The 15,781-nt window shown below is 38.5% G+C and overlaps 1 protein-coding gene across 1 annotated transcript in view; it reads right to left on the bottom strand.

The window, feature by feature from the left end:
* Nucleotides 1-15,781, bottom strand: part of SLAIN2 (SLAIN motif family member 2) — a 35,666-nt gene that overhangs the window by 4,298 nt on the left and 15,587 nt on the right. Inside the window, exons 5-9 of the mRNA XM_057431104.1 lie at nucleotides 14,615-14,776; nucleotides 13,201-13,560; nucleotides 10,621-10,758; nucleotides 5,761-5,838; nucleotides 192-510 (exon numbers count right to left, since the gene is read on the bottom strand). Coding sequence (XP_057287087.1) covers nucleotides 192-510; nucleotides 5,761-5,838; nucleotides 10,621-10,758; nucleotides 13,201-13,560; nucleotides 14,615-14,776 — 1,057 coding nt within the window. The remainder of the gene's footprint in view (nucleotides 1-191; nucleotides 511-5,760; nucleotides 5,839-10,620; nucleotides 10,759-13,200; nucleotides 13,561-14,614; nucleotides 14,777-15,781) is intronic.

Genomic DNA, 15,781 nt, shown 5'->3' with positions numbered 1-15,781 from the left:
CTCTCAGTTTTGAGAACTAATTTTTCAAAAATAGTTTTGAAGCTCAGGAAAATACTTCATGCAGAGGTATCCATTTCCATTCTGAAGACCATGAGATCAAAGTAAGAACTGCAGGAAGGAGTAGCACAAATACACAACGTACAAAATTTATTATGAAAATGTCAAGCTAAGACTGCCTGTCACATACTCACCTGCGAATAGGCTGTGCAAGTTTGCTGCGAGGCACTGGGATGCCCCCTGCAGAAGGGGCACTGGGTCTGGGCAAGCCACTCCTCATCCCTGCTGTCCCTGCCGGTCTGGTAAGAGTAGTACTGTTAATACTGCTGGCAGGGCTTGGCAAGCCTGAACTCTGCGCTGCAAGAGGCCCTGGTGAAGAACTACTGTGTGTCAGCTGCGTGGCTTCTGGAGAAGCACCTGAACCAGGTCCATGGTTACTAAATGCTTTCACTGGTTGTCGGAGAGCTAGGGGAGATGGTGCTGCAGGTGAGCGGAATTTACTTGAAGGTGGTACTGGAAAATAAAATACATTGGTTACTTTCACGCTTCAGTTACACTGTAACTGAAATTAAACCTAGGAAATTACTTTGTGAATATTCAAACAATATGGAATGTATAATGGAATACAGCCAATCAAGCAGCAATGAGAAACAGGAATTCAGATGTCCTCTTTGTCATGTGTTTTTGATATCATAACTCTAATGCCTCACATGCTTACTACAAATATTTATCTGGATTTATAAGTAATACTAGTAAGCCTCTTAACGTTCCATCAGTCAAGTCAAAACAAACAGAGGAGAAAGTATTTGTTAACTACTTCTGAAACATGGGAACCTAATTCCCATTCCTGAAAGAACATGTTGAAGAATACAGTATTCTAGTGTGATACAGTCTTTAAATAGATTCAAAGCGCGTATTAGTCTTCAATGACAAAATTCTGAGTGCAGAGCACCTTGTTTTTTCTTTTACGCTGTTCTTTTAACCTAATCCATTGAATTGGCATTCACCTAAAGATATGGTCAAGGTCCAGATTTATTGGCTGATGGGAAAAAAGAAAAAAGATAGGGTCAGCCAAACCCCAGCACCAGGAAGATTAAGATGCTGCTATGAAACTTAAATCAGACAACTAAAACAGTTTATAGCCTTCCTCTTCTTACAGACATTATCCAAATTATCTGTATAACTAACATCTGTATGCAAATATTTTCTATCTGAGTTAGTATTTAAGGTCTTCATCAAGTCCTTTCTGGGAAAGGTTAGTAAGCTGGAATATTCAACAGTTCTTTGATAATGCCAAACCTTAAGCAAAATTCTTCACAAGTATGAGAAATCTGTTCAAATTATGCATAAAGTAACACTAAACAGAATGCTTAAACTAATCCCTCATCTTAATACAAATGGAATTTCATCAGCTTTTCCAACTGACTAGCATTAGTCAGTAACAGTCGACATAGGACAATCACGAAAGTAAAACAAAATCATATTTACATTTAGTGAATTTGCATGAATTACTGTTTCCTCCACTAAATAAACTTTTTCTATACAGAGACCAAAGTTGTGTCCTCTTTGACAGATGCCGTACATAAGGTGGTCCTTCACATAGCTTTTATTATCATTTTACAAGGTAGATCTAAGAACATAAGGAGAGGAATAATGACAGGAACATGGCATCCTAAATGGTGTATAAAGGAAGTGGTAGTTTTTAGGTTGTATTTTGAAGCCATTTCTCTCCCTATATGTGCCTCATTACAGATGTGAGCTGGATTTGATTCCTTTCTTGATTATCCAAGAGAGCCTTTCCACTGACAGCAATATCAAACAGAGCATGAAGCTGCTCATGGGAAAAGCTGACAAAAAAGGTGGCAGACATGTCAACAACACATGGCAGTTGGTAAGCAATGAGGAGAATAAATAAAAACCTTGGTGTCAAGCCAAAGGATGGATTAAGGAAAGCATTAACAACAGAATGACTGGACAAGAGCAGCAGCAAAGACCTCCTAGGACTAAAATAGATTACATACTCGAAGTTTTTAAAACGTGATCTTGCTTGTAATATTTGTGCAATTGAATCTGCACAGTTTCCAAGTGATTTTACAGTGTAAACACAGGGAGCTTTTATCACTAAACTTCTCATTAGAACACCTGCCTGGAACATAAACACAGCATCATGTTAGCAACTGTCTAACAGAGCAATTCCAGTGTATAAAAAGTGAATACAGCTTTGGGCCTCTTACAGGCACAAGAAGGAAAAGAGTTTTAGGTACAGAAAATAAGCAATGAAAAGTTGTAGCTGAAGAAAGCATGTCACATTTCCAGTGAAAATAAGCAGTCACTAAATAAATCCTCTCCATTCTCTCCAGTCCTCTGTTGACCGTATTTTACCATACTTCCAGCTTGCACTGTCAATTCATAAAATGCTTCCTGTCAGCACAGCACTGCAGACATTGCCAAGAGCTGTATTCATTCTTGTACATAAATGAATGAATTGTCTTCCAATGCACTGTGATCGCCAAAGCAGTCCACATGATGCAATCTCTGGCAAACTGCCTAATAATTAAGCTGTACATATAAAGGATTTTGTCTTAGAGCAGTTTTGGATATTTAATAAAACTGGTCTATTTGTAAGACAGGATCACAAAGAGTGAGGTACTACGACAGTCAAAGGCTATCTGATAACTATACCATGTGAAGTATTGAGCTGATCCACATTTAATAAAAAACCACAAACATGCAAGGGTTAACAACTTTACACAACTCCCATCTCCTTAGAAACTAAACAACTGAACCAAATACAATTAAGACATCTCACAACAGTTAAAATAAATGGCATTGTATAGTCATGACATTTAGATCTCCCACCCTTCCTGGATTCTGCACTGGAATGTGTGCAGGGAGCAAGAGGTCCCTCTCTGGCAAAGTAGGATGCTGTGAGGCTACAGTCTTATCTGGCTTGCACCCCAAGGCCAGCTGGTGCATACCAACTTGAAACCAAAATCTATTCTAATGCAGTTGTTAAATCATAACCAGTGTGATGAGATGATTCAGACCGACACAAAAGAACAGATGAGGTAAAATGATGGGAATCAATAAACTGTTCTGTCATCACAGTACAGGAAAGACATGGACCTGTTGGAACAGGGCCACAGAAATTATCAGATGGATGGAATACCTCTCCTGTGAAAGCAAACTGAGAGGGTGAGGCTGTTCAGTCTGGAGAAGAGAAGGCTCCAGTGAAAGCTTACTGATGTCTTTCAGCACCTAAAGTTGCTTGGAAGAAAGACAGGGACAGACTTTTTGGTAGGGCATATAGTGTTAGGACAAGGGGCAATGGTTTTAAACTAAAAGAGTGCAGATTCAGACTAAATACAAGGAAGAAATTCTTTACAATGAGGGTGGTGAAACACCGGAACAGGTTGACCTGAGAGGTGGTGGATGCCCCATCCTTGGAAATATTCAAGGCTAGGTCAGATGGGGCTTTGAGCAACCTCATCTAGCTGGAGATGTCCTTGCCCATTGCAGGGGGGGTGGATTAGCTGACCCAAAGCATTCCATGATTTTGTGATCTGACTGATACTGGATTGCTGTATAAGCCTTAACAAATCTGTTACAGTGAGGTAAATAGTTATCTAAATGTATTCTGAACTGTTTTACACAAAATGATAACAAAATAAAAGCCACAGTGTGTGTGAAAGGGGTCAGGCTCTGTATGTTAAAAAGCTAACACCAACTGCTGCTCATAGTTGTTTATTATTCTGAAACAAAAGTCGTGTTTCATTACTGCATAATGCTCCTATACTCATGAGACCCAGATCAGAAGCAAGAAAATGAAGACAGTCAAGGACTATAAAATAGCAACTGAAAAGAACATGCTGAACCTTCATTTACAGTGACGAATGATAGCAACTGGATGTAAACTGGAATATGCAACTGGAAGTGCAACATGATCTGTTCCTCATTCTCTAAGGTTAAATAAAATTTTAGAAGTAACAGAAGTTAATTTTCTGTACATTTCCGCAGCTCTAGCCTATGCCATTGATATAGTAAGTGTCCCACACATCCCGTTGAAAGTGAAGGCATGGCCAACTGGAAAGACAGCACAGAAAGCTTTGCAGAGGAATTGAGATGGTGGTCTTATGCCAAAGCAGAACATTCAAGAGAACTTTTCTATATTTGGTATGGAGTATTATGAAGACTGTTAGAGACTTCCTATTAAGCTGTGTGAATATGTGTCAAAGTCATTATAATTTGCTCAGACTTTCTGCATGGAATGAACTTGACTCAAAAAGGTAAGTGTTATTAAACTATGGAGAAACATAGGCATTGCGTTGGCTGCCCTCAGTATCTGCACAAAGGACTTAACAATCCTTAAAAGATTATAGCATATAGAGGGCTTATGAAGTGGTCTCAGGCGAAACATTATCTTTAAAATGAGACCTTCTAGATTATAATAAACAGGACCAATTATCCTTGAAACCAAAATAATGAGCTATTTCATCTTAGTAGTGAAATCAAGGCAGTGTTGCATACAAGACTGCCAGAACTTCTTAAAAATCAGTTAAAATTTGTCTAACAGGATTAGAGGCTCAATATTTATAGTCTTCTTCTCAAAAAAAGCCAACTTCAGCTGTTTGCAAACTGAAATATTCCCTGCATTAGTTCCTAATTGCTTGAGACAAAACCCAAACATCTAAATCACCGTATCCTGGGGTTAATCTTCCATGCTCATCTTCTCAAGGATAAACACATTAGCTTTTGTTTCCAGCACAAAGGATGGATGATATTCTCACCTGCCTGCATGTTTTTGCACAATCAAAAAATTAACAATTTTTACAACTTGTTTTAAAAAATGTATTTTAGCATAAAAAAAAATCCAAACACCACCAACTATCAAAACTATCAAAAGGAGTGTGACCCAGCAGGTTGAAGGAGGTGATCCTGCCCCTCTACTCTGCTCCTCTCATGAGGCCTCACTTGGAGTATTGTGTACAGTTCTGGTGTCCTCAACATAAAAAGGACATGGAACTGTTGGAACAAGTCCAGAGGAGGGCCATGAGGATGATCAGGGGAATGGAGCAGCTGTCGTATGAAGACAGGCTGAGAAAGTTGGGGCTGTTCAGCCTGGAGAAGAGAAGGCTGCGTGGAGACCTCAAGGCAGCCTTCCAGTATCTGAAGGGGGACTGTAGGGATGCTGGGGAGGGACTCCTCATTAGGGAGTCTAGTGGTAGGACAAGGGGTAATGGGTTAAAACTTAAACAGGGGAAGTTTAGATTGGATATAAGGAGGAAATTCTTTCCTGTGAGGGTGGTAAGGCACTGGAATGGGTTATCCAAGGAAGTTGTGAATGCTCCATCCCTGGCGGTGTTCAAGGCCAGGTTGCACAGAGCCTTGGGTGGCATGTTTTAAGTGTGAGGTGTCCCTGCCCATAGCATGAGGGGGGTGGAACTAGATGATCTTAAGGTCCTTTCCAACCATAACTATTCTATGATTCTAACTATCCAAACGTCCAATGTTCACATCCAAATGGATATGGATTTGGGAGTCTAATTTTCTAATCCAGATTTCCTGATTCGCACTTGAAGTCACCAGTGCAGGGTTGCATTTTTAATGTTTAGACCAATAAAATTAACTTTCATACAGCAAGGATCACTTCGTTAATCCCAACATACAATAGCAATTTTATTAATCTAGATTATGTGAAGTTTAATGCAGGTGAATCATTATCTGAGATTGCTGGAGCTTGATAAGAGGTTGTAAGTTAATTACCTCCTTTTGTAGATGGCGTTTGAAGAAACTGTTTGGTTTTGAAGGCAGCACGAGGCAAACTTTTCTGCCTTTGCAGAGCTGTTGAAAGACAAGAAGTGTTATATTTGTCTAAGGAGAAGAAAACTAAATTTACTGGGAATTTCAGAATTGCATCCACTCGTGAGGCATCAAGGAACAGAGTGAGTGAAACACTCAAAAAGCTGCTGGGGTTTAAGTGGTGCTTGCTCTTAATGGCAAAGAGTTATAGAGGAGCATATCAGAAACTTTGCAGTGCAAAATGAGCAGATTCCATAAGAGTAAAGCTTCTTGCAGGGCAAAAAGCCCAGAAAGGCAAAAAAATTAATACACTGAAGGGAGAACAAGCCACCTAGCAAACATGCTACAGCAATGAGTGCAAGATTAGATACTAACTTGAAAATTAAACTGTCATATCTGACCTAGCAAAACTAGTGTTTTTTTTTAAAGATTAAAAAAATATGCAAAACCACAAATCTTTGTCTAGATGTGATCATCATAGAAAGAAATGGTTATTTTTTCAGTTATGAAAACATAAGACATTTTGAGGTCTGTTCTTTTCCTCTTCAAAAGCATATGCAAAAGGACTCTGACATAATGCTAAAATTTGTCATCTGCCGGCATGCAGACAGCATGACAGAAATTGTTTTTATTGCTTCTTTGCTCTTTTATCCTGCCTTTTTTCTAGTAATGTTCAACGACTGATACTGCCTTGAAATGATCTCATTATCAAATCAGTTATCAAGAGAGAAGCCAATGATCCAAGAGCTGTAGAATCTTGGTAAAGAGAGAACTGCCTATTGCCAGAAGGAACGCATCAACACAGCGTATTTTCACCGCAGCGTATTTAAGCGGTGGGAAGGAGGAAAGTAGTCAATGAAAATACAGCTTTGCCTACACAAAAGCTTTTTACAATGATAATGTATGAATAAACATCTTTGTTCACCCCAGTGAATAGTTTTATACCAGCATAAAGCTTTTTACACTAGCAAGTCTTATTTCCACAGTGAGAAGGAAGAAAGATGGGGAAACAGCTGTGCATAAAGATCCTGATCCTGAGTAAGGAAGATCAATAATCCTATCACCAACTGCTGAATATCACTATAAAGAAGGTAGGGGAAGAACAACTGGTGTCCTATGAATATTAGTTAATCCTTTTCTAAACTTGATAGCATGTAATAATTGCCATCACCTTTCCTGTCCTTCAGGCAGTGCAAAATTCACAATATTTTCTGGAATATAAAAGAAGTTCATCATATGTTTTACCTTCATTCTGAAAACATGACTAGTGGTCATATTTTTAGTCTTAACCAACATGATAAAATGCTGCCTGTGGCTATTAAGAAAAAAAACCTATAAATTTCTTCTAAGGCATACCCATGAACAGCCAATTAAGCACAGTAAGATGTTTAAAAGTGAGCACAATTCCTAGGAATTTAGTGAGGCAGACCAGTGGCCAGAGTGTTTCTGTTCACAAGTATTCCATTATACCTTTTTTTACTGAATCAGTGTTTTGTTATACCACACAAAATGAAGAACAGCTTCTTTCTTCATATTTATGATCTTGAATTTAGTTTGCCCTAATTCATCCGGTTATGTTTAAATACTCTGCTGTACATGACACTAAGTTTTTTTCCCCCATCATTATTTACACTACTTGGAAGTCAGAGATGTGGAATGATATAGAAAGGATTTTAAATATCAAATTCCTTCCTTCTAAATGGAGACTCCAGGAAATAGAGACTTGATAGCTAAACAATTCTGTGCACTGAATCACTGAGAACTCCAGGCTGCACAACTTGAGCAATGCTGAGGAAACATGCAGTTTGAGACAAGCGTGGAGTGCATGCTTATCCACGCTACTGCTGCTCTTTAAGTGCTCTGTATGCTAGTACATTACCTGTCACAAATGCTCAATACATGTAGTTACATTTACTTCTGATCAACTGAAACAGAATCCTCAGTTTCCTCAAAACATACATTTTCTTCTTTTACACGCGAAGCAGCTGGATCTTGGCAAGCAGACTAGTTACTGAGCAGTCTGAACAGTCTACAGCTTAGCTCTTTGAAAAAGTATTATATTTAGCTCTGCTTAAAGATTTAACATCCATGCGCTAACAGTGCCAAGTAAGCACAAAAGCATCACACGCACTATTTGCTGTAAAGCACGTAGATCCTATGTGGAAGGCACCCTAGAAGTTTTACAGTTTTCCACAATCTATGTGGTATAGGACCCAAATACAGAGACTTCCTGTCACTCTAACACTTTTAAAAGATAATACTTGTTTTCCAAGGAATAAGTATTTTATCTTCCAGTGTTTTAAGGTGAAATATTTACTAGCTTTTGTGTTAAAAAAGTACCTTCTACATAATGGCATGGAGAACTGGATGTAAGGGAAGGTTCTAATAGTTACAACTGCTATTTAATTCACTCTCTTAAAAAAGAATTTTAATTTTTCACCATATTACAGCTAAAACTTAAAATAACAAATGTTTTCATGTTTTACAGTTGTACCTCTGAATGTATTTATAAGTCTTCCCTCTACTCTTTAAGCGTGTACGATTTGCCCATGTAACCATAACAGGAATTGGCTTTTCAGAAACTTACTGGATTCCTAACTCATTTTTGAATGCCAGCAACCATAGCAAGTTCAGTATTGCAGCCACAGCAAATGTGCAAATAAATTATGAACAGCAGATCTTTGGCAAGGAGAAAGTAGTGACGTCGAATGGCAAGCCAGCATCCTTGCAAATGTAAGCTCATGCAAAACTAGCAGGTGTATGAGGAAGCTTCAAATCCCAAGACCCAGAAGTCATTGCCAAGGGAAAACAAAGATTTGCTGCAATTTAACAACGCTTTGTGCAAGATGACAAAATATAAAACCAATGAAACAAAAAATAACCAACAAGGAGGACACAATTCTGGATATTTTTATACAATGTACAGTTGTGCAGAATTCTTTTTAATCCAGACTAAGCAAAGATACTTACTCATTGACTTCATACACAAACCGTTTTACGATTGTCAATAGCAAGACTCTGACAAACATCTGTAAGAGCAGGGAAACTGTAAAAGCTAGAAATCTGGGCTTTATTAGTGATACTTAACTTACACTTAAATGTAAGTTGGTCTACAATGGTTCACATCTGGTGAAAGATTTCATGAAAGGCAAGCAAATTTACCTAATAATTTCTGAGATTCTCAGTGCATCCACAAATTGAAAAGAATTATATATGTATAAACATAAATCACACTACTTTGGCTCCTGCAATTAACTCACTAAATAACAAATACTGAGATTTCTGTCTGACCTGCCATAAAGTTTCACTGTGAATATACGTTTTAATACCAGAAATAGCCTTCCAGCAAGCTAAGCTGCCCTCTGTTCTCTTCTTCCATTCCCAGTTCACTCGATTTTACAATTCGCAAAGATTTTAACTAAAAATATTTTTTCCTTCATTTTCTTTCAAGCGATTTTGACTAATCTTCCTATCACAAAAATTACACAGTTGGAAGAGCTGCTGTTCAACTGGTCTGAGTGCTTTATAGTTTCATAAGCCTGCCTAACAGATAACAGTCCTGCATTGGAACTATACATGTGCTCTTTCTGTTGTAAATCCCACATAATGAGTGTTTGTGAATAGTGGCAGAAGAGGGCAAGAGGAAAGGATGCTGGATAACCTATATGAGCAGTCACTAGGTCACACTAACTTCTTTGGCTACACACTTGTGACTGATACCTCATCTAAGCCACTAGAAAGGTAGAAATTTTGTATTCTTTGGCATGGTCTGTATTCCTTATTCTGTATTTAACTGTATGTGGTTGCATTAACATGCTGTTATGAAAGGACCAGTTAATAAAGCCAACTAGGTATGCCAGTATGCCCTTACTACTGAATGGGTAAAAACCCTATTTCGTTTCATTCACAAATATTATCTTACATTTCCAGTCAAATATTTATATTACTGATGAGCTTTTATCACAGATCTTTCATAGTTCAAAGCTCTACGCATAATAATATTCATAATGTTTTCTTCCTTTGAAAATGTCACATAAGGTTATTAAATTCTGAAACTTGTTTTAAAATAAAAGTCAGGAAACATTTAAACAACAGGAACTGGCAATATTGACATATAAAGAAGCACTGAAGATGTTTCTTTGCTTTGGCTTCTTTAAGGTCACCATTTTCAAGAGACTTGTGAGATCAGCAGCATTCTCCTGTCAACAGTTCCCTTTCGGGCAAGCAGCCAGTAGCCCAGGAATGGGCTGATTTGTTTCATGGGACACACATTCATCCAAGCATTTTCTAAGGAGCAATCGTCTCTTTAAAAAAAAATAAAAAAACCTGCAACTGAATATAATTTCCAGGTGACAAAAGAAAAGAAGAAACTGAAGAACAAAGGTTAAACTGGCATCTTTTTTTTCAGATCAGGTTTCACTAGTTAAAAAAAAAGCAATATATATCATCTAGGTACTATTTTAATGGCCTAGTAAGTTTCTGTAGTCTGAAAACAAAATTCAACACAACAGAGCATTATACCTTCAGTAAATCACATAAAACAAATGGTTTCTGACATGTCTAACTACTGTATTTATAGTACTTCTACATATATTTTTAGGAAACGATGAATGATATCATAGTAAGAGATCAGACATTCTTTGAATATAATCAGTACCAGATTTTGTGTACCAAAAAAAGCACATTCACACAGCTACAATTCAAAATCAGTATTAACAACTCCAGTGTGGCATGAAATGTTTCTCTTTGCCATGAAACTAGGAGACAACTGAGGACCACGATTCGATTCTAAAATATACTCGAAGTGTCACTAAAGGTACTTACTGGCTGAGGCTTGAGGCTGAATGCGAGGTATTCCTCCATTTGGCACTTGGAAATTTGAGTCGCTTCTGCTGTTTTTCACAGACTCAGCTTGGATACTAGGTGTCCTGGACAGGTTTGGAAGACTACGCCTTAGTTTTTCTGTATAAAATAATACAGAAAGATACCACAACATGTAATCTGATGCTGGACAAAGTTCATGTTACAAACCCATAGTCAAACACCAAATCTAAGCAACACAATGTTAGTCATATAAAACTACACTGCAAATAAAAAACTTGTTTTGTTACATTGCAGTTCTTCCATTACCTTGAATTCAAGTTCTGTATCATTCTCAGATCTACCACATACAAAATACTTCCAAAAACCCCCAAGAATACATATTTCACTGTGGTGAAAAAACAAGTCAGACAGTGTATTTTGAAACTGAAACTCATCTGGATGAGTCTCTGGGTTTTGTTTTGTTCTACTCTTATGGAAACTGAATGGCAAACCCGATTTGCAGTTCTGCACAGTTTTCAGAGTCTTTACCTAGAAAGTTATTTATAATGCTAACCCGAAGATTAGAAACACATCTGTTACTATCCAAAGTCAACTTTTGGGACTACCCAGTCACATATCGGCACATTATACAACAAGTAACAGCCACCCACTTGGAACGAAACTTCATACACAGCATTCAAAATTATTGAAGTGTCTAGTTATGCCTTATCTTTCACATAAGACTTGACCATCTATTCAACTAAAACTGGTTCTCCAAGGGTCTTCAAAATTTGAACTATCACTCACAGCACACAAAAAGATGCCATCAAGTATTTCTCAAATCTAACAACGTTCTGTGTATCACCAACCCATGCAAGGCTGGACTGATGACTATGCTGGATAGAAGACTGCAGATACTGTGTCAGGATGAGAAGTCAGCCTGATTGCATAGAGGGATGCAGGAAAGAAGTACGCTAGGGCATAAGCACTAAAGATGAAAACGAAAGTCTACACAGGCTGAATATTCCAACAAGCTTACATTCTGCACTTACTAGCTTGCATTGCATTGCTTTGCCCTGCAGTTTTATCACTGTTGAACCCTGTCAACCAAATATCCCTCTAATCATTCTAAAAATAAAATAAAATATTAAGAAAAATAAAAAATAAATCCCAAACAACTTTTTTTTTGCTGCTGCATCGACTCTGCATACCCAAGTGACGCTCAACTACACAAAAAACACCACAAGAGAATTCCTTGGAAGTGTTTCAGAAACACATGATCCCTCTGGTATGTGGGATACCAGCTTTTGGTACATTACCTCCACAGGATATTTTGTATAGCTCATCTAGCACACATTAAGACTTTCATGAAACCCCAGAAAAGAATGGAAAGGAGATACTCAAGTCACATATAATTGATTAGCTTTTGCATTGTATGTTTTCCTATATATCTAAAATTTCCTCAAACCACTATTGCTAGATAAGACTTGAGCTAACCCTTCCAAAGATATTCTTGAGCAGCTAATTAAGTGTGCAGGATCATCTTCCCAAGCAGCTCTGGTTTAGCACACTTATTTTCCTGATTAAAAACCTAACATTTCTTGGTTGATAATATTCTGTAAGTGACAACAGACCTCTCTGCTGTATTAGTGGGGAAAAAAAAGCCAACAGAATAAACACCACCCATGCTCCTTCCCCACCCTCTGCCCCCCAAAATAAACTGTTTAAAACTATATTTCTAGATTAACACCACTACAGACATTTTGCATCCAACTTACCAGAAAGTGAAAAAAATACAGTGAATTAATAATATCTAAATGTATATCCTTCCGAAATTTAAGATTTTATTTTCTATTTTTATTTAACAACTACATTTGTTAAAAAGGGAATATGCTTGGGAGATTTCAGCCCAGTTAAAGGAGCTTCTGCCAGATTGCTACCAAGAAAAAGTACATTCAAGAAGCAAAGCCGTATCAATATCACATTATTTTGTTCTATGCCCATATAGTGTAATTGTGTCAACTTTACCGAAACCTTTATTTTCTGTTATGCCACAGTTTGTCCAGCTTTGAGATATATAAAATATCCAATAAATCCATGACTTAAGTACTAATATTTTTTAGGCTATGTTCATGCTCAAAGAGTTCAGAGTCCTGCACTGCTAAAATAAAGCATTGAGCTATCTCCCAGGCTACAAGCATGCATAAATTGCCATATTACTCTCATCTGACCACAGCCACTTTTCCCTGCATTTTATTCCACCATCTGGAAGGCCTAACCCTACTGGTGAGTGATAGTTTCCTTGGCGCTGCTTTGTTTTAGTGCATATGCCTGCCAAAGATAGAACTCTGTCACCATGAAACTCAATTACACCAACAGACTGGATAATGTCCAAAAAAAAAAAACAAAAAACAAGCCTATCAACTCCATCTGACTGTAAGGGTTCCCCAGCAGAATTTAAGCTTTCCTTGCTCTGCTTTTTCTTCAACAACTTCAAGATTAAAGCATGATGTTTACACTGGCATATAGTTTTAAGCACCAAAAGTCTTTACAGGAACTACACAACTACTTGTGCAATTATTTTGAAACAGAACTTTTTACCTTCATTTTTTACATTACTAGTCTGCAAATCTGTAGGGTGGCCTTGAAGTGAAAGACGAGGTTGCTGTAAACGGCTAATCATAGGCTGGGGTGAAACTCTGCTGTATTCTATGCTTCGAGCAGGTGATCGGGAGCGAGGTGAATTCCTTGGAGACTGTTTTGGTGAAGGCCAGGGAGAACTGCGAGGTGATGGCGAGAACCTATTAACAGCAGGGTGCACTGCATGATGTGTGCCATCTTCTTCATCTTCTAAACTCTGTGCATCAAGCTCCTGATCGCTGAATGTGCCTCGCCTTGTAGAATTGCAAGAAGAGCCAGAACTACGCCGAGAAGCACTTGCTGCATACTCTTGCCGGAGGCCTGGCAACCATGAGAACATTGTTTTACCTGCTTTCAGCCCACAAATGGTTCAAAGTAGAGACAAAAACATACAAATTATCTACCCAGTGCTGAAACTCAAATGTGGCTCACCTTAACTCCTTTTATTTAAGGCATTAAATTAATTCCAGATTGCTACCAACAAAAGTTACCTACCAGCTGATAATATCTTGAAGTAAGTAGGTGAGCTCATTCCTTTTCTTACTACAGCAATCATCAGTACAGGTGTGTTGTGTACTTGCTCATCTCCTCTCCCAGGCTGGATAGGAGCAGCACAAACTATATCTTAATTTTGATATCATGTAACATAATAATAGCAGCCATGGTGACATGTCTCTTCCAGTGTATTAGTAAATGTAACAAAACAGCTGTATGATAAACTACCCCTAGAGAAACTAGAGTTTTTAAACCAGTGGTCTCCAAAGTGGAATGCATGCACCTCAGGGGTATGTAAAACAAGTCACTCATAGGGGTAAACAATAAAAAAAATTCTGGAGACCACCTAATTAGACAAGTGAAATTACTGCCACTTTTTGCAGTCTCAATTTACAAAAAGGACTAAGTCTCAGCTAAACCTATAACGAGATAAATCTACATAGGTGTTTTTCTTAACTATTCTTTGCCCTATTGACTTTACATTTTGGTGATTTAAATCATGGTTTAAGCACTGATGTCAACAACACAGGATTAGATCAAGAAGGCACATATCTTCTGAGAAGACCGGTGGCAAGCAGTAGCCCAGTCCAACAACCATCCTTTTAGCATGTAGTAAGTACATGCTAAAAGTTCACACTCTCTCTAGCATTTCTTTTGTCCACTGTTCCTAAAGAACACTTCTGCAGAGCAACTTCCTTTCCTTATCCTGAAGGCAGAAGTCTTTCACCAACCTCCTCAGGAGAACTGTATTTGTACATCCATAATAGACTCTACACCCCTTTTTCCATTCCTGCTAAGCAAGTGCTAATGAAATTATTCAATTTAAAAAGAAAAAAAAAATCGACTGCTCCACTTTGTTTTCAAAATGGAAAATACCTACTTTCTTCCTGCATTCGCGCTAGAATTTGCACATCTGTAACATCATTTAGCTTGTAATTAGACCCAATAGAGTCTTCATCCATCTCTGATGCACTTAATTCACTGTCCAGAGAGGACTGTGGACTTAGCGGAGGATTTCTATCTGCTGCACTTTTAAGATGACCTACAGAAAGAAAATAAATAGGAAATGTTTAAAAATAATAAAAAGGCAAGCTGTATCATTTCCTAGTGAAAGAACCACCAATCTAAGAACAGATTAAGAAAAGATTCTGACTGAGCCCGATAGACAATTCTGTTTAACAAACAGCTCCACATGACCTGGTAGTAGATGCCTGCATCCCACAAAGCTGACTGTACGCTGGGCTGCATCAAAAGGAATGCAGCCAGCAGGTTGAAAAAAGGCGATTCTCCGCTTATACTCCGCTCCCATGAGTACCAATCTGGAGTACATTCAGCTCTGGGGTCCCCCAATATAAGAAGGACATGGAGCTGTTAGAGTAAGACCAGGGGAGGGCCATGAAGATGATCAGAGGCTGGAGCACCTCTCCTATGAGGACAGGCTGAGAGAGTTGGGCTTGTTCAACCTGGAGAAGATTCCAGGGGCACTTTAGAGCAGCCTTCAAGTACCTAAAGGGTGCTTATGAGAAAGCTGGAAAGAGACTTTGTACAAGGGCATGTAGTGATAGCACAAAGGGGAATGGCTTTAAATTGTTCATACTGATCATAGAACCATAGAATAGTTAGGGTTGGAAAGGACCTCAAGATCATCAAGTTCCAACCCCCCTGCCATGGGCAGGGACACCTCACACTAAACCATATCACCCAAGGCCTCGTCCAACCTGGTCCTGAACACTGCCAGGGATGGAGCATTCACAACCTCCCTGGGCAACCTATTCCAGTGCCTCACTACCATAACAGGAAAAAATTTCCTCCTTATATCCAACCTAAACTTCCCCTGTTTAAGTTTTAACCCGTTACCCAGGATACGGTTGGCTTTCTCAGCTGCAAGCGCACACTGCCGGCTAGTGTTCATTTTCTCATCAACCAACACCCCCAAGTCCTTCTCCACAGGGCTGCTCTGAATCTCTTCTCTGCCCAACCTGTAGCTGTGCCTGGGATTGCTCCGACCCAGGTGTAGGACCTTGCACTTGGCATGGTTAAACTTCAT

Source organism: Pezoporus wallicus, unplaced genomic scaffold, assembly GCF_028554395.1.
Source record: "Pezoporus wallicus isolate ANWC-B61680 ecotype Strahan unplaced genomic scaffold, APGP_CSIRO_Pwel_v1 contig_7684, whole genome shotgun sequence".
Taxonomy (NCBI): Eukaryota; Metazoa; Chordata; class Aves; order Psittaciformes; family Psittacidae; genus Pezoporus; species Pezoporus wallicus.
This window is presented reverse-complemented; position numbering and strand designations above follow the sequence as displayed.